Genomic DNA, 26,979 nt, shown 5'->3' on the forward strand with positions numbered 1-26,979 from the left:
TGTCACTACTCCGGCTACTCCCTCCGACCGTCTTCGCTGGAATAACACGAGGTCGAAGAGGATGAAGCGGCTCGCGTCTTGCTGTCTTTAACGGAGACACTGCCAGATGCCTCCCTCTACTACGCCTCAGCTACCGCTTCTTACTTTATTTCTGCCGAATGTCCCAATCCGCTTCATCTTGGACTGGAGACACCGAAGGCTTGCCATCTTTAACAGGGGCGCCACAAGTCGTCGTCATCTCTTTAGCCTCCTCGTCGGAGGAGACATTGATAACCTCTACCATCGAATCAGATTCTGTTGGAGACGATGGCGGGGTAAGGGGTGAGTACTCGAGGGAGGATAGGGAATAGTCAAGAGATGGAGTGTATTCAGGCGAAGGAGGTTTCATGATTGAGTAGGTTTGATGCAGTCAAGCTCCGACATCCGGGGGTTTATATAGGCCAACGGGTAAAGAGACGTATCACTTCATATCCTAAACATTAATACCGGGCGCGACCGCATTATGAGCCACAAACGCCCAAGTGACGCTTAGTCATCGTGGCTACGTCTTTTCAGCTGGCTCGCACAGACAAAGAGGCGGTCGCCGGTGCACCCATTTATCTGCTAGATTTTTCAATGCATGGGGTACAGTCGAAAAAAGGTACAACAACTCTTCCGTGCTCATGACAGGGAATATTTTCACCACTGCGTAAAATTTCTACGGCAACCCTTCAATTTTCAATTCTGGCTAGTGATGCGTCTTATCTCCCTTGTACCTTTACAAGGATGAGATGATTTTTACGTACTGACTAGACAATACCAGATAGAACACCTTCTCGATGACTTGCTTGAGAACTCTGAAGTGTTTGGAATCCCGAGTAGATGATTTGAGAGTGCTAGAGAACCCGGTTAGATGGCTTATCATAATCAGGGGCTTGAGTTTTACTCGATGACATGGTCGGACAAAAAGCTTATATTTGCTGGCCATATACTTGATCTGTCGAAATCTCATTTGATGTACCGATGGAGGCTTGATGATAAATAATAGATAGTTACCATATTCAGTCACTCCAGATATTCTTGTAATTCTTGAAGTATATCTTTATCTTCTGGACAGAGATCACTATATGAAAGAAAGCTACCTATAGGTACCAAAGACATCCAGTAACCGGAAAGATTTATCTTCGAGAACAAGAAGGAGGAATCCGAAGGACATATAACATCCCTATATATGAGGTCGGGGGTCCTACGAAAGACAAATCATTAGAATATAAGAAAAGAGATACAAGGCATACGAGTGAAGAAAAAAAGCCACTGGCTAAATTTAGATCTATCTAAGTTAGCAACATATCCCTTTGTAACATGCTCAATTAGTATAAGACAAGTATAATGTAGGATTATTATCTTTTTAGTCTGAAACTATATAAAAATCCTTTCGTGTTCTCTGCAATTTGTCTATTCAAAAAATGCATTATTTATTTAGCAAATTTGTTAGATAGACGGTTCACAAATCATCCATACTGATATTTCCCGTGTAACACTACTTTATAAACAAAACAATACAACAACCGCGTATTCAAAATTACATGCATAAAAAATTTGACCAAAAATATAATTTGCGTCCATGCAATGGTAACACGCATTTAATTATAGCCGCGCACGAATTTGATTCCACCGACATTCACGGCCCAACGAAAAGATCAGCCGTTGAACCAGCCGTACGAGAACGAACAACCGCCCGATCACGCCAGCCGGCAAGTCATGTCGCACCAGGTCTCCTCCGCCCCCCAACTCGGCACCGCCGCAACCCCCGCCCTAAAACCCTAAACCCGTCGCCTCCCCATATATACACGCGAACCCGAAGACCTCATTCCCTTCCGCTGCCGACCCGCGCCCAATGTCGCTCGATGGCAGCTTCTCCGCGGCCGCGGCCCTCGCGCGGCTGCTGGCCCGGTGCCCCGCGCTCCGCGCCGACCCGCGACTCCTCGCCCTCGCCTCGGCCTCCGCCGCCGCGCCCCCTACCCGCGACGACGTCGCCGCCGCGCTCGCCGAGCCGCTGCTCCACACGCGCTACACCGTCCCCGTGCTCGGCTGCTTCCTCCCGCTCGCGCGCTCGCTCGTCGACCACGCCATCGCGCTGCTCCGCTCTGCCGAGCCCGCCCTACGTGCGGATGACGCTGCACGCCGGGAGGAGGCTGGGGAGGGGGACATCCGCGTCGTCGAGTTCTACCTCTCCCGGGGCAGAGGCATGCGGCTGCACGAGCTCGCGTGCCTCGCGCTTGCTCGCGCCCTCGACCTCGCCCCCTACTTGCTCAGGTAAAGTGACGCCCCCCTGCTCGCCGCTGTTCTGCTTTTCGTACACATGACTCGACAGTACAAAAATTTCGACCTGTACAATCAACATGTTTCTTAGTTTGTACTTCGGTGCAAAATTAAACCCGCCTTTAATTTGGTGCTTAATTGACTTTTGACTACAATAACTTGCTTTTTGCAAGGAACTAAGCACCGATCGTCTATTAGTATCAGTTAGTAAACACTGAATATCACATGCTACTAGAATGTTTAATTTAATTTAATGGACTGGGTCATGAAAAAGTTGCAAGATCCAAAGCTCTGTAGCCAATTTGAATTGATTTGCTGTATTCTTGACAATGTAGGAAAACTGACCATTCTTTTTTAATACGAGTCTGTTCTGTTTCCAAGTTCATATCGTGACTTGTGGGATCGTATAGTCGTTGTGAACATTACATTAAAAAGTCTCTGTGAACAAATACAACCACAACATGCAAATTTTGCTCTGAGGCGCTGTAATTTCGTGGTATTTGCTGAAAGATACTAGGGTGCAATTCGGTTCTACGTCCCTCCATTGTTATGGTTGTTTACTGTAGGACACAACACCTGTTAAAAAACAATATATTCGGCTGAGAGAGGGTGAATTTTGGCAAATTGTGTGCTTTGCTTTCTGTTGGCGCTGTTTTCTGAGTCCTGGGGATGCATTCCATCGAGCATATGATAGGCAACACCCTATGCAAACAAGGATTCCCTTGAACACAGGCTTAGGCATGTGGTGGGTTAATTGGTTTAGGCCATGTTAAGGTACTCCCGGCTGTCATTGTAGATACTGCAGCCATAGCCGGTGATGAAAACACTGTAGTTGCGCTTATGGGTGCCAATGAGATATCTGGCCTCGTCGCACACTGCGCCTGGCTCGATGTCAAAATTTCCCATTGCGCTGCGGGGCTGGCGACAGCTCTTAGGCACTGCTGTGTGTGCTCCCAGGGGGCGGCTGCTACTACTGCTAACCACCACTTTTATATGCCTCCGCATCAGCATGTGTTGAGCAGTGGACACCCTGTTCTGAGCATCCAAGCCTCTCAACCTCAGTTTAGGAAAAAATGATTTTATAAAGTTTCTTTCATTGGAAATTATTGGGTGTGGTGTCCGATATAAAACAACCATGTCATTTGAGTGTGTTGGAACCAAAGCACGTTTTTGGAGTTTCTTTCAGCAATGCCACATGAGTGTTCTATGAATAAATTGGACAACACAACAACGCGCCGTGTTCATAACTTAAAGTGTATTTAGCTAGTTCTAAAGTAGTACCAAAAGTTACGGGTGCCAAACACTAGACATCACACAATTGCAGTGAGGAAGCAAGTGGAATGCTATGCCCATTTGCTGAGATGATCCGTAACCTCTCGAAAGCTAACTATCAAAAAGTGAAGGGGCATGTAGCCTGTTTTAAAGTTTAGGTGTGTTTTGATAATTGTATCACTTGCGCATATTGGGTAAAAGAATAGCTTCTCTGCCTGGTGTTTAATATCTGAGTGCTTAAACCTTTGTATTGTCTAGCAAGCCTGCTTTGTGAAGGGAAATCTTGCTTTGTATATTTCTTGTCGGCCGACCTTAGTTCTCTCCTAGAAGTGTACAGTTTGTTTTCCCATTCTCTTGTATTGTGTGGTTCTTGCTACACTACACCCTTATTTTTTAATATAATTATCACAGTAGGGGCTTCCCCTACTGTATTCCCTCAAAAAAGTGGGAAAACTTGCTTGCTAGGAAAGGCTAAACTGGCTCTCTTAACGCTGCAAATCTTGCGTCCTGTGGAACCCAAACATAAAGCATTGCCAAGAACAGTTTTCTTCAAAAGGATTATTTTTTCAGTCAGGTAATCATTAGGGTGGACAAGGAATCTGAACATGCCCACAATAGAGTTTGATTGAGATGCTGCAGTTTCATATGTGCTGTAATTTTCAGTTAGAACTTCATTCTCTGCTGACCTTAGCTATATGCTTGGAACCTGCACGTCATAAGTTTCAGTATGCCAAGTGTTGCAAGATTTGATACCGTCCTCAGGATTAGTAATACGATCATTTATACCAAATGCTTTATGCATTGGGTTTAGTTCTCAGGAAATACACATGTGCCCACGATACTCATGAATCATGGCACACATTTGGTTTGGAGTTTTAGATAGATTTTACGTTGGATTGTAACTTCCCACTTATAACCAAATTTACACTTTACTTTTAAGTCAATGGGTCTTTGTGCATTCTTGGCATGCAAACACAGACGATTTATATGCCATGTTGTTAGCTTAACACTATTATTTGTGACAGATCTGTACTGAGCTACTTCAAGTTTTCCCCACCACCATTCCAAAGGCTTCTATGCGAAGGTTTTCGTTTGCAAATTGCTTCCAAGGTATACATGGTTGGAAGAAAATCCACCTCATGATTTCCCCCCTTCCTGGTCATCATTTGTCTTTAATATTTCGACTTGCATTTTTAACAACCATCTCTAATATATTAAATTTGTTATCTTATCATTGTGGTATCGTTTGCTTTTCAGGAACTACGTTTGTTGCTTGATGCCATACAAGTATCATATCGGTTTCTAGTATTGGAACCCAGAGTATTTTGTGAACAATGGGACTGGTCTTGCTTTTTAGACCTTGTATATAGTACTGCTGATTGTAGTTTAGTTGACAACTCACTTAATAGTGTTGGATTGGACTTAAGATGGGGCACAATACAAATAATTATGGTCGTTTTGAAAGCAAGTGATATGGCTATTGAAAGTTTTGGTCTGGGAGCAGATGAAGCATTCACATGTTTTCTGAGGTTCCTTCTTACTTTCTGTTTCTTTTGGTATTGTTTCTTCTGTATGCAGAGCAACACAACTTTATGATAACGACTTGTTATGCTTTTAGATGGAAAGAGTTTTGCATGGACACTTCCTTGGAGAAAGCCTCTTTATATCTTCAGAAGGAAGGTTGCAATTCTAGAAATAATGTAGGTGGGCTCACTTCTTTGGCTGATTGTTTGTCAGATTGGCCAGAGGTTGTAACAGGAAGAGAGCATAGCATTGGAAGTTATGCATGGTGTGTGCATTTCCCCTTATTTTCTCACTGTTCCTTGTTTCTCACTGTATTCGTGTTGCTTACACTTATTTTGGATTGTTTTCTCTGTCAGTCCGTTTGTGCTCACTGCTACTTTGAGGAAGAGTTATGAGGTAGCTTTGATGGCAGTTAGCCAGAAGTGGCCCATACTTCTCTATGGTCCTGTTGGTGCTGGAAAAACTGCACTTATTAACAAGCTGGCACATATAGGTGGAAATCGAGGTAATTATAATTCATGTTTATAAACTCTGTTAGAGGATTTGTGCAAGTTAAATGGTAGTCTGAAGTTTCAGTACAATTGATAGGTTTATAGGCTTATAGAGCACATGCTTAGATGCACAAAAGGAGTATGCACAATAAGAGCTGTTGCATATTGTACTATTATGTTTAATTGTTCAGTTACGTACACTGTTGCTTACTAGTTTCTGAATTGAAGTTTGTTTCATACATGGACTTCAGAGAAGGATGCGTAACCAGATTTCAGTTTGTGAATGTACAGCACATACTCTGTTTTCTTTGTTCATGTGTTGCAGTAGTCAATGGAAAAAATATAGATAGGTTCATTAGATGATTAGATCATGACAGCAGTTTCAGTAGTCCCAGAGCAGAAGAAAAGGCTGGCAACTCTGATCTTACTGTGAGTTCATGTCAAAATGCCATACATGCTGGTAGAGAATCAAACCTAAAAATGGTTGCTAGGTCAATGGGCCCATTGTTTGCCTGCGGATAATGGTTAACTTGTTCATATGATGATCGTACCAATTTCTCATAGCAATCTCACAACATTTGTGCTCCTACGCAACAGTATTTGTTCATATTTCTTTTATCCAATGTAAGCTGCAGTTTATATGTGCTTTTTGGGGAACCACTTATGTCATCCATGATAACACTGTTAGTCTTCTATGCATATTTGTAGTTATCCCTGATAACACTGTTAATCTGCTATGCATATTTTGTACTGAGTGCTAATTACTAATTATACTTGCAGTACTTTTTATCCACATGGATGAGCAAATGGATGGTAGGACCTTAATAGGGAGTTACATTTGCACGGAAAAACCTGGTGAATTCAAGTGGGCTCCTGGTTCTCTTACACAGGTCTGTATGGGAGGGAGTATTGTTTTCTGTATAACCCTGTGACAACTCTTTTTTTAAATATGTATTAATACTTTTCATCCAATGGTGAGTAGGCCATTGTCAAAGGGTTTTGGATTGTGTTTGAAGACATAGACAAGGCACCCAGTGATGTGCAGTCAATCTTACTACCTTTATTGGAAGGTTCAAGCTCCTTTTCAGTTGGTCATGCAGAAGTAAGATTTGCGTTTGCCCATTTGATTTTTGACATAATTATAAATACACAAAGTTGATTACTTATTTGCTTTTAGGTTCTATCTGTATATTGAAAATGCAGAGATGCTTTATATAAATTTACAATGAGTGTCACTTACCTGGAGGTTCTTACTAGTCATGACATGTCTAATGCAGGCTGTGGAAGTTGCTGAGAGTTTCCGTTTATTTGCTACCGTCACCACATCAAAGAATGATGTTTCTCATGCCCTAGAAGGTTTGTTCATTTGGTTTTAATTGTATGTGATTGTGTAATCTTGCTGTACCGCACACAAAAAATACAAAAAATTATATAGTTTATGTGCCTGTAGTTGTCTCAAACATTGCATAAGCAACAATCATGACAAGAGCTGTCCAATCATGTTTGACCCCACAGTAACAGCTGTACACTTTCACAATTTCGCAGCTTCTCTTATTGTAAGGAGCAAAATAGTGGCATGTGCTAATTCATGTCCTTTGTTTTCCCCTTTTCTGACAGGGAGACTCACCTTCAGTGCTTTGTGGAGAAAAGTGATGGTGGGAGAACCTAATAGGAGAGACATGGTTAATATAATTAAAGGGTGCTTCCCAAGCTTAGAGCCCATCTCCTCCAAGCTCATAGGTAGATAAAATATGCTTGTATCATCTTTTTTGCTGTGTAGTTGTGTGATTAACCCATTGCCTGCCATGTAGAAACCTTTGAAAAGGTCAACTCTCTGGTATCTAATCAGTTTGGCGGGCTCAACTTAGCTGGAGGTTTATCTGACGGTGTTCTGCACAGATTTTCATTAAGGTGCATACTTCTTGCAGAATATTGCCTATTTTTCTATCTACGATAATGGATGCTTCATTATCTTCCTTTGTAGGGACCTGCTCAAATGGTGCAAGAGAATATTAGGAGTCGATCTCAACATTGAGGGTCTAGGATTTGCATCTAGTGTTTGCAAATTAATGTATCATGAGGTTTTTTTTTGACTCTCTCTTCCTTCAAATAGAGTACCTTTTGAACTATGCATGCTAGATTGGTTACAATAAAATATCGCACATATTGGCTACATTAAAATGAAGCTTGTAGTTCTTGTAGTTTTTTTCATAAAAAAATACTTTTATTACATTGCAACTCTAGAAACATCTCATTATATTGTGATATGATTTAGCAGTTAATGTTGCATCTTGCAGACCATGGTAAGTAAAATTGACGCACTTATTAGTGTTATTCTGCTTTCTGGAACATAGCACTTGGGAAGTGAACCATTGTTACTGCTCTTCATTCTCAAGTCTGGGTTTAAGGAATACTTCGTACACACTACAAAGACACTATGATTGTTGGAATTAAATTTGAATTGCATGGTACTAGGGCCAACACCTAGAAGCTGTTTAAAATAATTTTGCATAAGAATATTATTACATATTTAAAGTATGCTTTAGTGTCACTGTCATTTAAAATAGTGCTGCTGTAATTGTAAAAGCACCTATATAAAAATACACTGTTCAGAGAACATGGGAATGACATGTGTTAAGGTTGTCCTGGTTCATGAGAAGTTTCCTGACATGATCATTTTAATGAATAAACATGTAATAATACAAGGTTTTCCAGGCTTCTCAAGCACCTTTCTCTCGTTTTCATTTTTCTTTTTGAAAGTACAGGCTGTTGATATTTTTGCTGCTTCCTTATCATCCCCGGACAAAAGGATCTATGTAGCAGGAGAAATTGCTAAAGTATTAGGTGTCACTCAACGAGCTGAAACCGTGCAACCCACAGACAAGCCCATTATCCAGGCATGTGTTTGTTTATTTTTGTATCTAAAAATCTGTTTTATTCGCATGATTAACGATTCCTTATACACAGGCTCGACATACCGAATTGCAAGTTGGTAGAGCTACATTGCAGTGCAGCGACAAACCAGTAAACAAACATTGCTTTATTTAATACATTTTCATCATGCTTTCATTTGTTTGCTAACTCTTGGCTTCAAATATGTAGGTGTTGATCCAGAAAGGACCTTTTGCTGGTATTCGGTGCGCATTAGAAATTCTTGAGAGGGTTGCATGTTCAATAAAGTTCAATGAGCCCATTCTTCTTGTTGGTGAAACTGGTACTGGGAAGACTACCACTGTGCAGAATCTTGCTGCTTGGCTTAAGCAGCCCCTGACTGTGGTGGTATGGTTGAATAGTAACATAAATAATCTTATTTTGGAACAATTGCATATTTACCACCACAAAATTGATTATTATCATTTGTTACTCTGAAATAGATTGTTCTTAACATTCCGTTGCAAAACAAATACAATTGCATAAGTGACATAATTTCGTACCCATTCTCCATCATCTAGTAATGTTGCCTTGGCCATCACTGCCTTCACCACTGCTATTGGAATTTGGGCATAACATTTTTGATTCAATGCCTCACTGAAAATGCCTCTGTGCCTTTTTTTTTTAAATATTGGGATGGTTAGGAGGTTATATGTGCATGGTTCTTGTTCGCATTCCTTTTTTAACACTTATGTTGTGACTTGGTGGGACTCCCCTTTGGGAGTGGCAAATATAGGAAGTGCAGAATATGCAGTGGCAAATATGCAACTTACATTTTTTTCTTCATCGCACAGTTTTCGCTATTTATAATGCGCTTATATTTTTCCTTACTTTTCAGAACTTAAGCCAGCAAAGTGATATTTCTGATCTCCTCGGCGGTTTTAAGCCTACAGATGCTCGGTCAATATGCTTTCCTCTTTATATAGAGTTCAAGGATCTTTTTTGTCGAAGTTTTTCTGGAAAGGTGTGCCTATTGCTTGGTTCTCATGTACTTGTCCTATACTAAAACTTGTTTCACATAGATTACTGTTGACTTGGAAGCTAACTTATTGGGCTAATGCTCTATTAAATTAAAAAATTAGCATGTTAGCTTATTTAGGAAACTTAGAATGTTACTAATTCAGCTTATTATAAGTCCCTACATTCCAAGCCTTCTGCTTTCTGGAACAGTGGCTTAAGCTTGAGAGTGAAGCAGAAAGACAAGTTGGATTTTGATTCACCTACACTAGTTAAGACCTTAAAACCCTATTATCTTGATATTTATTGACTTTATTCACTTATTCAGGACAACGAAGCTATTCTACACCATTGTGATGTATATGTAATGGAAAAGAAATGGAAAAAACTATTACGCGCTATGGCAAAATGTGTTGAGAAGGCTCAAAAGCTAATCGAAGGGAGTTCAAAGTCTTGCAGTGGTTCAAAGAGAAAAAGGCCCTTGCCGGTCCAAGTTGTTTCTGAATGGGACACCTTTTCTTCCAGGCTAAATGCTGCTTGTAGTCAAATTGGTTCAGCAACTGGCATGTCATTCCAATTTGTGGAGGGTGCTTTTGTGTCAGCTTTAAGAAATGGCCACTGGATTTTGCTTGATGAGGTCAACCTTGCACCTCCAGAGACTCTTCAAAGAATTGGTGCTGTCCTGGATGGAGAGAGGGGCACACTTTGCCTGGCCGAAAGGGGTGACGTGGATTACGTTGAGCGTCACCCTTGCTTCCGGATGTTTGCCTGCATGAATCCAGCAACCGATGCTGGGAAAAGAGAACTGCCATACACTTTTAGGAGCCGCTTTACTGAATACTTTGTTGATGATCTTATGGATGACGATGATCTACGTCTTTTTGTCAGTAAATATCTGGATGGTCTGAATGTTGCGAATGGAGTTACAGATAGTATTGTTCGGTTTTATAAAGTGGCGAAAAAGGAATCTAAGGAGAGGCTGCAGGATGGAGCTCATCAGAAGCCCCAATTTAGTTTGCGATCTCTTTCTCGTGCGTTAGGTTATCTTAAAAATGCAGAGAAAAAATTTGGCTTCAGGAAAGCTCTTTATGATGGCTTCTGTATGTTCTTTCTTACAATGTTGGATGCCTCTAGTGCAAAAATCATTAAGAACTTAATTGTGTCACTTTTGTTAAATGGAAGAGTGCCACCTAGCGTTTCTTTTGTTGACTACTTCATTGAAAAGCCTATGCAATTAGATGGTTGTGAATCTGATGGATTTTTGCGGAGCTATGTTTTAACTAACAGTGTTACTGAGCACATAGGTAACCTTGCCCGTGCTGTTTACATTAAAAGATATCCTGTTCTTCTACAAGGACCAACATCAAGTGGCAAAACTAGCCTTGTGAGGTATCTTGCTGCAAAAACTGGCCATGAGTTTGTCCGAATCAACAACCATGAGCATACTGATCTTCAAGAATATCTTGGTACTTATGTCACTGACAGTCATGGGAAGCTTCAGTTCCAGGAGGGTGCTTTGGTTCAGGCTGTGCGAGAGGGACACTGGATTGTGTTGGATGAGCTAAATCTTGCACCATCTGATGTGCTGGAAGCTTTAAATCGGTTGTTAGATGACAACCGGGAGCTCTTTGTGCCAGAGCTGCAAGAGACCATACCTGCTCATCCTAGTTTTATGCTTTTTGCTACGCAAAATCCACCTATGCTATATGGGGGACGTAAAATGCTGTCTCGGGCATTCCGCAACCGTTTTATTGAAGTTCATGTTGATGAAATCCCAGAAGATGAGCTAATCACTATTCTGGAGCAACGGTGTAGAATTGCTCCCAGTTATGCCAGAAAAATGGTTGAAGTTATGAAAGATTTGCAAATGCATAGACAAAATAGTAGAGTTTTTGCCGGCAAACATGGTTTCATTACGCCACGGGATTTATTCCGTTGGGCCAATCGATACAGAACATTTGAAGGGAAGTCATATGAAGATCTCGCTAAAGATGGCTATTTACTTCTCGCAGAGAGATTAAGGGATGACAATGAGAAAGTTGTTGTTCAAGAAGCTTTGGAGCGCCACCTACGTGTTAAACTCAATGTCGTGGATCTATATAACTCGGTAGTGATTTCATCTTTCTATGATATGTTGCTAGTAATTTTATGAGGATGAAAATTCATGTGCTGAACATGCTTATTCATAAATCATCATTTCATTGCATTATATAATTCATGGTGCTGACACACTGCGGTTAGTGTAAGCTGGGACACTAATTTTTCGGAAATGCTTGCTTGCTCCTTAATGGGTACTCAGTGTAGAAGATACAGCACAATCTGAATTTTTTGATATATTTGAAGCTAGCTGCTAACATATCACTGTACATGTTTAATCGAATGGTTACTATTGAGCTCAGTGCACATCGGGTTTGACCAATTAGTCGTAAACTTTGGGTATTGTTTGCTTGTGCAGTGATCTGACTGTGTTATTTTATCCTTGATGATGATACCTTAGAGCAGATTTTCTTGCGTGATATGCATCACAGCACATTTGGAATTTTGATACATATATAATAATACCACATGACTTAATAATACCATATGACTTAATCTGTGACTCAACATTCTGTGCTTTCTGTTAATGGAAATTGGTGAAAATTTGCTCGAAAAGGGAACTAGTTCTTAATCTGTCTCATCGAGTGATTCTTTGCCTTTGCAGGAAGTCAATTGTGAAGATAATTTATCTCTTGATGCTATTAGACTGAGAGTTCAAGAATGCTTTGGAAAGTGAGTTATTGTGCATTTTACATTTTAGAGTATAATGCTTCTCCCGTTGTGATGTGAATATTTGTTTAAAATTTCTTGCAGTATCACGTGGACGAAAAGTATGTGGAGGCTATACTTCCTTATTGAGCGTTGCTACAGATCACGTGAACCTGTCCTCCTTGTTGGTGAAACTGGTGGTGGGAAAACAACTGTTTGCCAGGTCTTAAGTGCTGTCCTTGGATTCAAGTTACACATTTTGAACTGCCATCAATATACCGAGACATCAGACTTCATTGGGGTGCGTCGCCATCTCTGAATCTTGTCTATGAATCCCGTTTTACTAATTGCCATTGTATGTGCTTTAAATATGTGGCTCACTAGCACTATGATATGGCTGTTACTTGCAGGGATTTTGTCCTGTACGTGATCGGTCAAGAATAGCACTTGAGTTCAAGCATCTTGTTGCAAGAATCAAACAGATGAAAATATTCGTTCATGTTGCAGGGGATGTGGTATGTTTTTGGTTTTGGCATGTGGTATTTCAACATAGCTTATTGACTTTGGAAAGTGGCATAACTGAATTTCTATGATTTACAGCCACTTGAAACTGATATATCTGGAGCTGATAGCATCATGGGCCATCTGAATGAAATGACTGAGAGATACAGAAAGGAAAAAGATCTCTTTCCGGAGGTGTCAACTCAAGATCTTGACGTCATGGAGCAAATTAAGTTGGATCTGATGCATCTCCACAAGAGGTGGCAGGCAATTTTCCTTTGGCAGGATGGGCCACTTGTGCAAGCAATGAAGAATGGTGATCTTTTCCTTATTGATGAAGTTTCTTTAGCCGATGACAGTGTACTTGAACGGTTGAACAGTGTTCTAGAACCTGAAAGAATATTGGTATGTTCTTTTTTAATGAGCCATTTTCTGTTTGAACAGCATGTTTTTCTTCTTCTAAAGTAGCAGTAACACCGGAAGTTATCTTGTGCAAGAGTTTCCTACTCCATGCGTTGTTCTGTCTTAAGAGTACACTTTGCTTGATATTAGCTTCAAATTCTACACCTTGGAAATCGGCATCTATATGAGACTGACAATCCTTTATCCATCTTAATGTCATCCATGTTGTTGCATGCATGGAAGTGCACAGCTATTACAATGTATTAAGACATAAAAGACCCTGATGGTATCCATTAGCATAAATGTATTTCGAATTTTTATGTATAGGGTAGGGTTGATGATTTCCTAACATGAAAATGTTGGAGGGAACCTCTAGGGATTTGGCTACCTAGTCCACCTGAGGATTTGACCCTTGACCAGCTGACTTGCCTATATTCCTGCAGATCAGATAGTTTGGCTTAGATCCCCATGCAGGAAAAGCTCCCCCTTCTATATGAAAATGTTTGAACAATAATTAACTATTTGCACTGAAACTGAGAATAATGAGGTCAAACGGAAGGGAGAAGAATTGCAGTTTTGGGGTCTAATGGATGTAATCACAAGTTTTACAGACCTAGGTGATGCAACTGTGTTGGGGACCAAATAGATAAAGTCGTATACTTGACCTAAGTGACAGCTTTTGGGCATCTGCAATATAGTTTACTTTACTTTATTAGATGTAATTTGTCGTGTGCACAGTTGATAGAATTGGGTTTAGATTCATGACATAAGGTTTTGATACTGAGGCACGCTGATAATGTGAAGAGAGACAGGGGTTGACCAAACCTAATATGGGAGGAGTCTGTAAAGAGAGACTTGAAGGAATGGAATATCCCCAAAGAACTATCCATGGATAGAAGCCCGTGGAATTAGCAATCCATGTGCCGGAATTAGCAATCCACGTGCTGGAACCATAACTTATGCATCAGTCTCCTTTTACCGTTATTATTAATTTTTTACTATTAGTAGTACTTTTATTATCATTATTGTTTTCTTATCATCTTTTTAGTTGGATCCTGTGGGTTTCATCTCTAGCCTACCCCAACTTGCTTGGGACAAAGGCTTTCTTGTTGTTGTTGTTGTTCGGCATTGCGGTGCTCTGCTGCGTAATCTAGTAGCAGGAAATCCTGGTAAAATACCTCTGTTATAGCTCTAAAAAGGATGATTCCAGTTAGTTGCTCCCTGTTTGTAAATAAATGTCATTATGAGCTAGGGCATTGTCAGTCTCCATTGACCTTTGCCTTTTCTAGTTAGGGTTGATGATAAACCTACTAGAATCATTACTATGTTCCATTGCTTTGATGGTTTCCATTTAATAGGTCAGAGCCTCTCTATACACCAGAGCTGTTGTAGGATTAGTGACCTAATTTATGTTAAAAAAGTATAGATATTATATATGTATATTAGTGCTCATAGTTTTAAGGTTTTGACTGCCCCAATTCTAAAGTGACATCTATTTAGGAGTGGAGGGAGTAACATAAACAAGTAGCTAGACAAAAGTGCTTTAAAAAAAGGAACCACATGCCATATGCACCCTTGCTTACTGCATAAACGGGATAGTCACAACTTATCTTCCAATAAGTGAAGTAATATTTCTTGCAAATACGTGACAGTGGCTCTTATTGATTGTAAATGATTAAAGCTCGTCAGATTCAACTTGAATTGTTCTAAAACTATTATACTTTTTGTTCATCCTATCACATTTACACTCAATCACGCAATTTGTATCTATCCGGAAGGTTTTGTTGAATTGCTGCTTTTCTGTTTTTGAACTTCAGTTTTATCTATGTTTATATGTGCCTATTCTATTGTTGTAGTCACTGGCGGAGAAAGGTGGTTCTGTGCTAGAGAAGATTGTAGCGCATCCAAACTTCTTTATTCTTGCAACAATGAATCCAGGTGGTGACTATGGAAAGAAAGAACTTTCTCCTGCACTACGAAATCGATTCACGGAATTATGGGTTCCTGCTGTTACTGATGTTGATGAACTCAAGAGCATAACTTTAGGAAGGTTCGCCAAAGCTGAGCTTTCTTGCTATGGAGATTGCATTGTTAGCTTCTGGAATTGGTTCAACCAATTACACATTGGAAGAACTCTCACGATACGGGACTTGCTGTCCTGGATTTCATTTATCAATGTGACCCAGCAAAATCTTGGGTCACAGCAAGCTTTGATACATGGCCTGTTCCTTATTTTACTTGATGGGCTTTCATTGGGAGTGAATGTTTCTAAAACTGAGGCTACCAAGTTGAGAAGTACTTGCTTGTCCTTCCTTCTAGAAGAGCTGCAGAAGGTTGATGGGATAGCAGTAGACTCTTACTTAAATGATCTAAGCTATTATGGCTGGGGTGACAATATAAGAAAGGCAGATATGGATCATGATTATTTGGAAGATCATTTCGGCATCGCACCGTTTTATATTGCTAAAGGCCATTTTGCTTGTAAGCAACAGGGCTTTGAAATAATGGCGCCCACCACCAATAAGAATGTTTTGCGAGTTTTGCGGGGTATGCAACTACCTAAACCTCTTCTTCTGGAAGGTAGTCCTGGAGTTGGAAAAACAAGCTTAATTGTTGCACTAGCTGGATTTTCTGGTCACGATGTTGTGCGGATAAATTTATCTGAACAGACAGACATGATGGATCTTTTAGGTTCAGACCTGCCAGTTGAAGGGGCAAATGGAATGGAATTTTCCTGGTCTGATGGTATTCTTCTTCAGGCTTTAAAGAATGGAAGCTGGGTCCTGTTGGATGAGCTCAATCTTGCCCCGCAATCTGTGCTGGAGGGTCTGAATGCCATTTTGGACCACCGAGCTGAGGTCTTTATACCAGAGCTTGGTCAAACTTACAAATGTCCACCGTCCTTTCGTATCTTTGCATGCCAGAATCCTTCATCTCAAGGTGGTGGACGGAAAGGCCTTCCCAAATCGTTTCTGAATCGCTTCACCAAAGTTTATGTTGATGAGTTATCAGAGGAAGATTATTTGTTCATTTGTAAATCACGATATTATCCATTAATCTCTGAAAGTCTCCTCCGGAATCTTATTCGCTTTAATAACAGGCTGTACATGGATACCATGATACATAGGAAGTATGGCCAAGATGGCTGCCCCTGGGAATTTAATCTACGTGACATTATCAGGTCTTGTGAGATAATAACAGGTTCTCCAGATACTTCAAGTGATGATTGCTTTTTAAATACTGTCTACCTTCAACGAATGAGAACTGCGGTTGATCGCCATGAAGTTGTCAAACTGTTTGAAGAAATCTTTCAGAAAAAATCGAGTATTCATCAATCAAAAAGGCTTTATGTCAATCCACATTCCTTGGTTGTTGGAAGTGCGTCTATTAGAAGAAATAACTTCCAATCATATAAAGTGCAGAATAATCAACTCAACATATTTCCAGGTATCCTTCATAGCCTTGAAGCTGCGATGCACTGTATCCATCAAGGTTGGCTGTGCATTCTTGTTGGACAAAATTCATCCGGGAAAACCTCATTAATCCGCTTGCTCGCTCAGCTGTCTGGAAATACATTAAATGAGTTGAATCTGTCATCTGCAACTGATGTATCAGAATTGCTGGGTTGCTTTGAGCAGTATAACTTCTTTAGGCACTATAAAGCGGTCATATCACAAGTTGAGCATTATATTGATGTGTATTTCAGCATGAGTATGGATAGAAACTGGAAAAATCTAATTGTGGAAAGGAAGGGTTTGTTTGTGAAATGGTTTGAATTTGTGGCTGCAAAAAAGTATTCTTCAATCCGGACTTCGACATTTATTGAAATGAGTAGGAATGCATCTTTGCCATCATTGTGTTTGGTTGCTGATATAGTTGAGCAGATGAAGTGTGATCTGGAAATGTTTGACTTGCCTACATCATTGACAAAAGATGATCTGAGTAAAACACTGAAGTCCATCTACAACTTGCAGCAGAATGGAGCTGCACACCAACCAGTTAAATTTGAATGGGTCGCCGGAGATTTGATCAGGGCCATTGAATGTGGTGAATGGATTGTTTTGGACAACGCAAATTTTTGTAACCCTACTGTAAGCTCTCTAATTCTGACATACTTTGCCTTTGTCCTGCTATTTGCTTTTGCTAATTTTACTGTTTTGTTTACTCAGGTACTTGATAGGATAAACTCTTTGGTTGAGCAAGAAAGGTCCATTGTAGTCAATGAATGTGGTCTTGTTGACGGGAATCCTGTAGTTATCAAGGCCCACCCTAAGTTCCGAATGTTTCTGACAGTCAATGCAAAGTATGGTGAAGTTTCAAGAGCCATGCGAAACAGAGGGGTGGAGGTCTTTCTGATGGACCAAACTTGGAATTCGGAAGGACGCAGCAATGTGCCTGGGGATAGCGAGAGGAAGGATATAATCAGGTTTTTAATTTCTTGTGGGATACCAAGAATGGAACTGATCTCGTCAATGAGTGAAGCACACATGTATGCAAAAGCTTCTGGATTACGTCTTGGTATAAACATTACCCTTCTTGAGATCACAAGATGGGTTCAACTGTTTCAACAACTTATTATTGAAGGAAATCAGCTCCTTTGGAGCCTGCATTTGAGTTGGGAACACACGTACCTGCCATCTTTGGGTGAAGTTAATGGATCTGACATTGTGGAGGCGGGAAAAATTAGGTTTTTAACTAATTTTGATGGATCTGGCATTATGGACAAGAGAAAATTTAGGTTTTTGACTGATTTTGATGGTTGTTCAACTGGTTTGCATTCTGGATTTTCTTTATCCTTGCCTGGTGGTTGGCCAATTGAGCAAAAGCTGTGGGACTTCATTTGGTATTCAAAAGAAACTTGTGTCAAGAGAAATTGTATGTATCTTCAGTCATTGGGTGCACAGTATGCTGCTTATCAGATAAGCAATTGGAAAGATAGTTCATCCTTATTGGGTCCTATTAGTAACATCCACCCTTCTATTCTTCCTACCACAAGCTTACATGAACTGCAGTTCCCGACAGTTTCTGGTCAAAGTGTCAAAAGTCGTGTAACTGTGGCATTCAATTCAGATTTAGCTGATCAGATGCTTTTCTTTGCTGCTAACTGGGTTATGGAGCAATCTACTGAACATGATCTTGAATTTTATGCCATATGGTTTAAATGGTATAATTGCCTGGTCCAGCCTTATTGCAATTTCTTTGAGAGTTTCGGGTATATTCTTAAGCAGGAAAGTGAGCATCCTATTTGGCATAGCATCCTCGAATGTTACAGGGAAATAATTGCTTATCACAAGACCAATATTATTACTCAGCCTATTCCACTGCTTTCAAAGAAGTTGCTAGATATGGCTGGTTGTGACAATCTTAAAGCTTGCCAGAACCGGCTTCGTAATGCTCTTAATGGTTTGAGCTTGCTGCGGCTTACATTGCAGCAATGGCAGTTTGAGACAAATTTTCCTGATCCTGCTCCTCTGAAAGCTACTTTGTTGCCTGCATTGAAGTCCCTCAGATGCTTGGAGGGTGAGGTACTAAAGATAATTGTGAAATCTCGGAAGCTACTGCACATATATTCTCATCTTATTGATTATCACAGATCGATATGGAAGATGATGATTTCATCTCAGTATGAGGGGTTACCAGTTGTTTGGAATCTTTTGAGGAAAGAAATACTAAAGTTGCAACCAAAGTTCGCGGTAGAAGTTGGTGTATTTTTGGTAAGTTATCATCCTTTTGTTTTCTTTACTATGATACTACTGAGTGGTTGCAAAATGACATCTCAATCTTACAGATGGAATTTGTCAATCTCAATAATCTCCATGATTTCAATTTTCAATATGAAAAACCAACTTTGTGGGTTTATGGAGGTCATCCTCTTGTGCCACCTTCTAGCGGGATCTTCTACAAATTACAAGAAATTTTGACCTTCTCTGCAGTTGTGTGGCCAAGGAAGAATATTTTGAATATACATCTCGATGGTATTCTTTAGCATATATTTTGGTTGCTCAACTAATAACTTGTCCATGCCTGACTGACACCATCTATAATTTAATTGCCATCTATTGCTTGCAGAGAAACAACAGTTAATTGATGCATTGCTGTCAGCCAATAAGGATCTTAGACACCTTGCAATGGAAGGTGCTCATATATTTATCCAAAAGATCTATAGCACAGTTTTATTTAATTGTGCAGTGTTAGCTGTGATTTCTTAATATCTTTTATCATTTCATCTGTTTAATATATAATAATTGTTTTCTTAAAATATTTTTGAAAACTTTGATGGTATCTTTCTTTCTTAATTCTGTTGTCTTTTTTGTGTCAAGGTGTCTCTATGGCTTCTCTTGTTGCCACTAAAACTGAGGAAGATGTTTCAACTGTTGTCACCCAATTGGATGAAGTTCACAAGGTTTTTCTTGTACCCATGTGATGTTTTCTGACTTGATTTCTCCTTCTTTGTGGTTTTATTGTATTTTCTTCATGTAGAGGCTTGTTGGAAAGGTTGACTCTGAGAGGAGCAATCTTGAATTATTGTCCAAAACTTCAGTGGCGGAAATTAAATCCTGCTGCTCAGTGGCATCGGATATTGTATGCAACATGTATGGCTTCAATGGTTGGTTGGCGAGTCTTCCTTTGCTCAACTTGAAGAGCTTAAACTTGGATACTATTTTACTTCAACGACTATCCAAGTGCACACAAAAGGACTCTTCCGAAGCTCACGAGGTCTCTCTTAATACTTTGTTGGTTTCCAAATCCCGTTTATCATTTCCTGTCCATATTTTCCTGCAAGACCTGATAATTTTTAGTGCTAAACCATTACAAAGAAGTGACATGCATTGTTTTTTGTAATCTTCCTCCATTTTTTTTATCTGGCCTTTTTTGGTCTAGCACGAGAGTTATGGTGGTCATCAAACCTGAGAATAGTAGAGGGGAATGCCTAGGATATCCGTGGTTTTAATATCCTGGGAATAAGAGAGAAAACATATGAGGTCTAAAGTGAAAAGTCATTAAATCTGCATGCATGCTTTATAATTTGAAACATGATTGTAAAAAATTAGAGGGCCCTATACTTCGAAATGGAGTAAAATTTTCTTTTACTGTATAGATCATTGCGAATTCCAAGTACCTGCTGAAGTATGCTATGGATTACTCATTAGAGTCATCTTCAAGATCTCCTCTTGAGTATACACAACATCAGATCATTTGGTGGATTCATCATGCCTGGGCCACAGTTGATAATGGTAAAAAAAGGCGATTTTTGTATTTTGTGACAACTAATCTCGATTTCTGTTGCTGCTTACAGCTTGACAATTGAATGTTGTGCAGTTCATGTAAAAGTTGCTAGTTCCATTCTTGAAATGTGGTACAATTATCACTCTTTTTTGTGGACTTATTGCTCTGGAAGCCCAAAGGTCTCCCTCGTATCTTAATTATATTAAGACAACCATGGTTCCTTCCTTACCTGATTTGCTTCATTTTTCAGAGTCTATTCCTGGTCACACACGATGAAGCCTGTGACCTGGCACACCTGACAAAAATGGACGCCATCAATACTATTATGTATGTCTAGATGTTATTATCGTTTATTGATTTTTTCTATTTCCCCCTTTTCCGCTAGATACATTTGATAGTAATTTTCTTTTTAATGGCTATTGCATACAGCTTGTGCTCTGCTTCTCATTTATGGGCTGCTGCTATAAAATGTGATTAACCCGATGTTTGAACCTTTTGGGGAAGACAATTATAACTTTTCTTCCTGTCTTTTTCTCTGCAGCCAACAGGATTTACGTGCTGTGGATTATCAGAGGAATTATCTAATGCTTAGAATTTCATCTAGAACCCTCTGGGAAGGTATCTCGGATGTGGGAAAGTTTGTTGATAGTCTCCAATCTGCTGCTGATTCCCTCTTTAAGCAGGTAATGATCAATTTATCTATATTTTGTATTGAAGTGCCCTCTTTTGTTGTCTATTCTGATAATCTGTTGCAGATTATATTTGTCCACAAGAAACATTTCAAGAAAGAGGACTACAACCACTTAGAGTCCATCCTATTCCAACAACCGAAACATTATCTAGAGGTTTGTGCATCATCCTTTTAATTTGATTGAGAAAGTTTCATGTACATGTCATGTTGCTACTATTTACTATTGTTTAATTAGCTGAGTTGTAAGGATGCATTTTCTATGCCAGTGAAACTACTGACATATTTGGCGGACATTTAGGTGTTAAAACTTTTAGCTGTTGTTGAAATGTATTAAGTATCCTTTGGAGCAATTCTTTGTAGACTAGTTTGTATTGAAGGATAACGGGGACCTCAAGTTCCTGCACATGTCGGCTATTGCTTTTCCCATGGTTTCCAGTTCAACACTGAGCCATTACGCTGTTATACCAGATGTCCCTTGAACAAATGTACCACAACCAATACAAATATAGATGACGGTTCAACAAGTTTGTTTCGTTTCCAGATATTTTTTTGTGGAAATATTTTTCACCAGATACCTTATTAATTGCTTATTGGTAGCGGTGTTAAGAGATTAGCACATAATTAACATGGGTAAACCATGTAAAAAACTGAAGTATTAACTCTTTCCATTGTCCTGGGTGTGGGGGAGCTAAAATAGCAAGTATTTTGGACTGAAGGGATTAAAACGCACTGCCACAGATTTGGTGTGTTACATAATGATATTGTCTTTTGCAGGTGGAAGATTAGTCTGATCAATCAAGTACGAGAATAGTTTTGTATTTTTATATTGTGGTGTGTGTATAATCAATCAAATCCCATTCAGAATGCCTAGTTTAATTGTATGAACTTAATGTATTGGCTCAGGATAATTAATAGACCTCATACACCTATTTCCTTCGTAAATTCTTGTTGGTGTGTGCACAATTTTCACAAATCACTATAATAAATCCTTGTGGACGGCACTCCCTCTTTAACAAGATATCATTTTCTCTTGAGTTATCTTTGCTGGTGCTTTGCATTTTCTTGACCCACCATTCTCTGTTGCAGAAAGAAGACCTAGATGCCATTGGTGCACTGTTATCATCTTCAAGTCATGGAGTATTGGCTTCACTCTCAGGGTCAAATAAACTCATAGAGTTCTTGCTTATGGATTTGTATTCAGCCTACTCCCGTGGTATTCCCCTTTGTCTCTACATCACAAAGGATTGATTTGTCATTTCAAGTACCTAAAGTTGTTGGTATATTATATGATTATTATCTCTACTCCACAAAGGATTTACTTGCCATTTGAAGTACCTAAAGTTGTTGCCTTGTTTGTATAATATATGGTTATGTTAGATGGCTCAGCCATGTGCTACTTTGCTGATTTGATACTTCTGGATGTAGATTTTACTTATTTATTTATAGTGAGAACAGTGAGACATAGTGCCACCTATTACAAATCTTCGGTACTTGTGTTTCCTCACCATCAGAAGGGTCTATCTTTTTTTTTTTTTTGACTTTCGCTTTTCTTGTTGCTTCTGATAGTTTGCTCATTTCAAAAGTTGATGTATACTTTTAACTTTTTTGTGTGTGCCATGCAGACTCTTTACCCCATATTGGGGCTGCCTGGGTGCATATAGGAGAGTTGCGCTTTCGGTTATTGTTGAGCTCATACAGCCCAGATCCTGCATTTGAATCCACATACAAGCATTCTCATATTCTGGAAAAGATTTCACTTGTGGAGCTAGAGGGAAAGGTAAAACATCTCTTGTTACTTTGGTGCAAAGCTTGAAACTTGTTTTCTGAATAGACTATTTCATTTATGTAATGAGGTGCAAAGCAAGAACATAGATTAATTGAGCTATGTGATCCAATTTTATGTGTTGCTTTATTTGATCTTAGAAGATCCCAGTTGTAATTTTAGTGTTGAAATTGTTAATTATAATATTTGTCTGTTCTTTAATACCTAGTGATAGTTTGCAAGATATACCTTTTTGTCAAGTAAAAAGGCTGGTTTGTCCAGATAAAAAAAGGTAAAAGGCTGGCAAATTTATGGCAGCTGTTTTGTTACAGGTTCGTCATGATTGTGAGGAATTGGTTGGCTCTAGCTGCGCTGAAGATAGTCATGATCAGAAGTTGTTGCAAGATCTGAAAACTGAAGAGAAAGACATCCGGGCAAAGGTCCTATTACAATCACATGGCATCAATAATCTGAATAATAGAAAAATATCCTTCGCCCCTTATCTCTTTATCCTCGTCAGTTCCGTCACAGCGTCACTGAAACTCAAGGAGTAGCTGATGAGATATTTTTTCAATGCAACTTCTTAGTCAATGTCTTGTCTGTTAAGTTTTTAGCAATTTGCTGTCATCGCTTACAATATCTTCTGACTTTTTATGTTGTATTTAGTTTCCATGCTGGGTCAGGGATACATTTGGTGAATGGTGATCGTGTTATGGGCCTTGGGCTAATAGTACGCCCTACTGTAGCGCTCTGGTTCTGTAGCGGCACCAACACTCACTTTATCTATTAGATTATATATTTAGTTACCTTAAGTTAGATTGGTTTTTAGGAAGATTGATTTGGTGAGATCTTGCGCTAATAGATAGATATAGACATGAGCTTGCTCTGGCCATTGTGTTGATGCTATAAGTTTTTAGCTGGTATATGGGAATTTATCTTCAGAAGATCAGATCTACTTGCCTATTGAGCCAAAATGATGACTCGTCAGGCCTTGATATGATATAATTTTGCATTTACATATGCTTATTGTTTGACTGATGCAATCTGTTTATGCATTATTTGTAATTGAAATTTGGTGTACACAACCTTGTGCCCAATTGCAGGTTGTATTTCGACCTCAACAATCTAAGCATAAGAGTCTCGTTGCTGCATGCTTTGAGTTTGAGGACCGGCTGTCTGATTGCAAGGACTTGTTAGCTAATTTAAATTGCAAAGGAGTTGGGCAACTAGAGGTTGACAGAGTCTGCAATTGGCAGGTGTGATTTTTTTGCGCTCAGCTAGAGCCTATTGGCCTAGGATCATTTATTCTTCTCTTTTTACCACTCATTAGCTGCAGATATATTGATTGGCCTTACAACCATCTTGTGGCAGTTAACATCCATGAACTTTATCAAGAGGCTGACAGAAGAGTATGGGGAATATCTTGATTTGGTTCAACCAGTTCAAGTTGCTGTATATGAAATGAAATTTGGCTTAGCAATTGCTCTGTCTGGTTCTCTTCAGAGAGAGTATTTGAAGAAGATTAAAGAAGATGATATTGAACGAGTTCTAGTATGTATAGTTTTGCAGTTATAGTTGAATTATAAAGGGCACAATTTATGATGCTGATGGTGCTACTGCTATCTTTTTTCTTTGTTGCAGGGCACAATTTGTGCTTTTATGCAGTTTCCCTCTGGATCTATTACAAAATATGCAATTGATGATCAACGAGGAACCCAATACAGTGTTTTTGGTTATGTAGATATGTTGAAGAAGCTTGCTGCTGTTTCAAGTCAGTTGAATGTTGGTAAAGTGGCAGACAAAGTGGTTAGTGCATATAATTTCTCCTTATTCAGTTTCATGCAGCTTCCTTGATCATATGCATTTATTTTTCTGGAGCTGGCTTTGAGTAATGTTTTGTGTACTATTTGCAGAAGTCCAACTCTGAAATGCTAGCTTTGATACATCGTATTTCTTTAGTAAGAATAACATACTGTGTCAGTTGTTCCCTAATCATGGATAAAGCATCTTATCTGGTATGTACTTTAATAGTCATGTTATCGTGATTTATTATCCTTAAGGGGAAAGCTGTTGGTGTCTCTTAACAGTTTCTCTTTCCAGTCATTGAAGGATGCCTTTGATCATTTTACAAGCATGTGGATCAACATGAAATCTTGTTTGAAGGCTAAAGAAAATGATGATTCTCAGTGTTACAAGTTCAGATCGCGAATGATCGATGTACAAGACATTTTTAAAGAAGATGTGCCGTCACTTTCAGATATGGACTCAGAAGGCAATGCTGTACCAGACAATGAAGAACAATTAGAGCATGAATTTAATAGAATGATGGTATCCCCACATGTTTGTTCTTATGGATGTTCATATTTCACATTGCATATCGATGTAATAATCTTATTTGTTTCAGGAGAGAATCAATGAGGATGATGACGTTGCTGAAGACACTTGGGATCTCATACCAGAGTCTGCTCTGAAATGTATTGTAACTATACATGACCAATTGTTTGGTTCCCCAGATCTTTTTGAGAAGGTATTGTAAAATGATGCATTTTTTGGTTGTTCACAGGGATTGAGAATAGTTTATGCATTTTATACCTCCTGATATATATATATTTTTTTTTATTTCATAGAGTTATAATGAATAAGGAACTACTATGTAATATGTTTGTGTTATCGTGTACAATTTTATAGCTAATCAACAATTTTCTTGTTGTATTTCTTTCAGCCTAACAAATGCCAAATTAGTGATGCGCAAAAAATTCAATCTTTCATAGAATCATATGAGCTGGGAACAAGAATACTGAAAGGTAAATACTATGCTTATTATTTCAAACAGTGCTGAGAACTGTCTCGCCCCGCAAAGGCGAACCTTCGCTCAGTTGGTAGAGCCTCTAGCTGAGAGGCTGCCCACTTGGGTGTTCGTAGGTCGTGCGTGAATACCTCCCTAAAGGGTTCGGTACTCCCCTCTTTGAAGACAAAGCTAGGGGGACGTCCTCCCTGTTGTCGAGTTTTTTTTATTTCAAACAGTGCTGTATGTAGTACTTGACTTACATTTTGTTATTATTTTTCAGACCTGCCAGAATTAACATGTTCTATGTTTGATGAGAAGCTCATGCCTGAGCATCTATTTCGTGTTTGTCTGGAATATCAACGAACTTGTGTGACTTCTCCAGACTGCAGTGGTTATAATGCTTACAAGGTATGACAATTTCATTCAGATTGAACCTTGATGTCCATTGGTTCCTTTTGATGTATTAGAAGCTTTGCTTATTGCAGGACCCGAATCCTTCTGTGTTGTTCAAAATGGTTGAGCCACTAACTACACTTCAAGAGAAAGTTAGATACTATTTGGATGAATGGCCTGAGCATCCGGGCCTTCTGAAAATATTGGACATAATTGCTTCCCTTGTAGCAATGCCCCTGAGCACGCCACTCTCGAAGGTCTGTTATCCAATAAATGTTTGCGTAATAATAACATGCTGTTAACTGCTAAGTAGTCCTGTTTTGTTTTTCTGTTACATTTCTTATTCTTAAGGCCTTACTTGGATTGCAACTGCTGGCTGGGAAAGCTCAAACGTTGCAGGAAAATGACTCCAAGTTCTTTCTAAAAGGTAAGGCTGAATCTTCACTAACCTCTGGCTGTGTACACTTTCAAATGTAAATGCCTATATTGCAGTTCGTAATGTAGTTGTCCGTTGCTCCTCACTTTATCCAAAAAAGGGCCTTGTACTGTCTATTTACTAATGCTTAATTAATTTGCATTAGTTTCTCATCTACTGTCTGTTCGGGCATCATAATTGGTTTTTTCATTTATGATGGTGACAATTGACATGCCCAACATCTCCAAAAAGCCTCTCTGGCAAAACTTAAAACAGTGTTGTATCGTCTCAATTTCCTTTTCTTTGCAGATCATCTTGCACCTATATTCTTGCTTGTGTATTCGTGGCAAAGGCTTGAGTTAGATTGTTGGCCTATACTGCTTGAGGAGGTCCAGGGAAAATATGAGACAAATGCTGTAAAAGTGAGTTTTTATAACTAATGTGTGTTTGTTTATTATTGTTTGATTGTTGGCTAACGGAATCTTCTTGGATTTGCACAGCTATGGTTTCCATTGCGAGCAGTACTTACTCAGACTTCTGGGATTCCAACGGATGAGAACTTATCTATTATCAAAAGGT

At 39.3% G+C, this 26,979-nt stretch overlaps 1 protein-coding gene across 2 annotated transcripts in view; it reads left to right on the top strand.

Annotated features, from left to right (window-relative positions):
* The first annotated feature begins 1,846 nt into the window (after positions 1 to 1,846).
* The window catches only part of LOC133903857 (midasin-like), a 34,057-nt gene continuing 8,924 nt past the window's right edge, over positions 1,847 to 26,979 (top strand). For both annotated transcript variants that reach the window (XM_062345328.1, XM_062345329.1), the window contains exons 1-46: positions 1,847 to 2,295; positions 4,599 to 4,683; positions 4,831 to 5,102; positions 5,192 to 5,362; positions 5,454 to 5,602; positions 6,369 to 6,478; positions 6,571 to 6,690; positions 6,866 to 6,944; positions 7,206 to 7,328; positions 7,400 to 7,499; positions 7,573 to 7,669; positions 8,354 to 8,485; positions 8,556 to 8,612; positions 8,691 to 8,867; positions 9,358 to 9,483; positions 9,805 to 11,583; positions 12,178 to 12,245; positions 12,327 to 12,522; positions 12,632 to 12,736; positions 12,822 to 13,127; positions 14,981 to 17,215; positions 17,294 to 18,838; positions 18,913 to 19,099; positions 19,194 to 19,259; positions 19,445 to 19,527; positions 19,605 to 19,841; positions 20,224 to 20,359; positions 20,445 to 20,530; positions 20,602 to 20,678; positions 20,893 to 21,034; positions 21,107 to 21,196; positions 22,129 to 22,255; positions 22,665 to 22,819; positions 23,137 to 23,244; positions 23,908 to 24,060; positions 24,176 to 24,355; positions 24,446 to 24,610; positions 24,718 to 24,819; positions 24,905 to 25,132; positions 25,209 to 25,331; positions 25,527 to 25,608; positions 25,873 to 26,000; positions 26,078 to 26,242; positions 26,337 to 26,412; positions 26,710 to 26,822; positions 26,901 to 26,977. In XM_062345328.1, coding sequence (XP_062201312.1) covers positions 1,877 to 2,295; positions 4,599 to 4,683; positions 4,831 to 5,102; positions 5,192 to 5,362; positions 5,454 to 5,602; positions 6,369 to 6,478; positions 6,571 to 6,690; positions 6,866 to 6,944; positions 7,206 to 7,328; positions 7,400 to 7,499; positions 7,573 to 7,669; positions 8,354 to 8,485; positions 8,556 to 8,612; positions 8,691 to 8,867; positions 9,358 to 9,483; positions 9,805 to 11,583; positions 12,178 to 12,245; positions 12,327 to 12,522; positions 12,632 to 12,736; positions 12,822 to 13,127; positions 14,981 to 17,215; positions 17,294 to 18,838; positions 18,913 to 19,099; positions 19,194 to 19,259; positions 19,445 to 19,527; positions 19,605 to 19,841; positions 20,224 to 20,359; positions 20,445 to 20,530; positions 20,602 to 20,678; positions 20,893 to 21,034; positions 21,107 to 21,196; positions 22,129 to 22,255; positions 22,665 to 22,819; positions 23,137 to 23,244; positions 23,908 to 24,060; positions 24,176 to 24,355; positions 24,446 to 24,610; positions 24,718 to 24,819; positions 24,905 to 25,132; positions 25,209 to 25,331; positions 25,527 to 25,608; positions 25,873 to 26,000; positions 26,078 to 26,242; positions 26,337 to 26,412; positions 26,710 to 26,822; positions 26,901 to 26,977 — 11,537 coding nt within the window. In that variant the 5' untranslated portion in view covers positions 1,847 to 1,876. The remainder of the gene's footprint in view (positions 2,296 to 4,598; positions 4,684 to 4,830; positions 5,103 to 5,191; positions 5,363 to 5,453; positions 5,603 to 6,368; positions 6,479 to 6,570; positions 6,691 to 6,865; positions 6,945 to 7,205; positions 7,329 to 7,399; positions 7,500 to 7,572; positions 7,670 to 8,353; positions 8,486 to 8,555; positions 8,613 to 8,690; positions 8,868 to 9,357; positions 9,484 to 9,804; positions 11,584 to 12,177; positions 12,246 to 12,326; positions 12,523 to 12,631; positions 12,737 to 12,821; positions 13,128 to 14,980; positions 17,216 to 17,293; positions 18,839 to 18,912; positions 19,100 to 19,193; positions 19,260 to 19,444; positions 19,528 to 19,604; positions 19,842 to 20,223; positions 20,360 to 20,444; positions 20,531 to 20,601; positions 20,679 to 20,892; positions 21,035 to 21,106; positions 21,197 to 22,128; positions 22,256 to 22,664; positions 22,820 to 23,136; positions 23,245 to 23,907; positions 24,061 to 24,175; positions 24,356 to 24,445; positions 24,611 to 24,717; positions 24,820 to 24,904; positions 25,133 to 25,208; positions 25,332 to 25,526; positions 25,609 to 25,872; positions 26,001 to 26,077; positions 26,243 to 26,336; positions 26,413 to 26,709; positions 26,823 to 26,900; positions 26,978 to 26,979) is intronic.

This window comes from Phragmites australis, chromosome 21 (genome assembly GCF_958298935.1).
Source record: "Phragmites australis chromosome 21, lpPhrAust1.1, whole genome shotgun sequence".
Lineage (NCBI taxonomy): Eukaryota > Viridiplantae > Streptophyta > Magnoliopsida > Poales > Poaceae > Phragmites > Phragmites australis.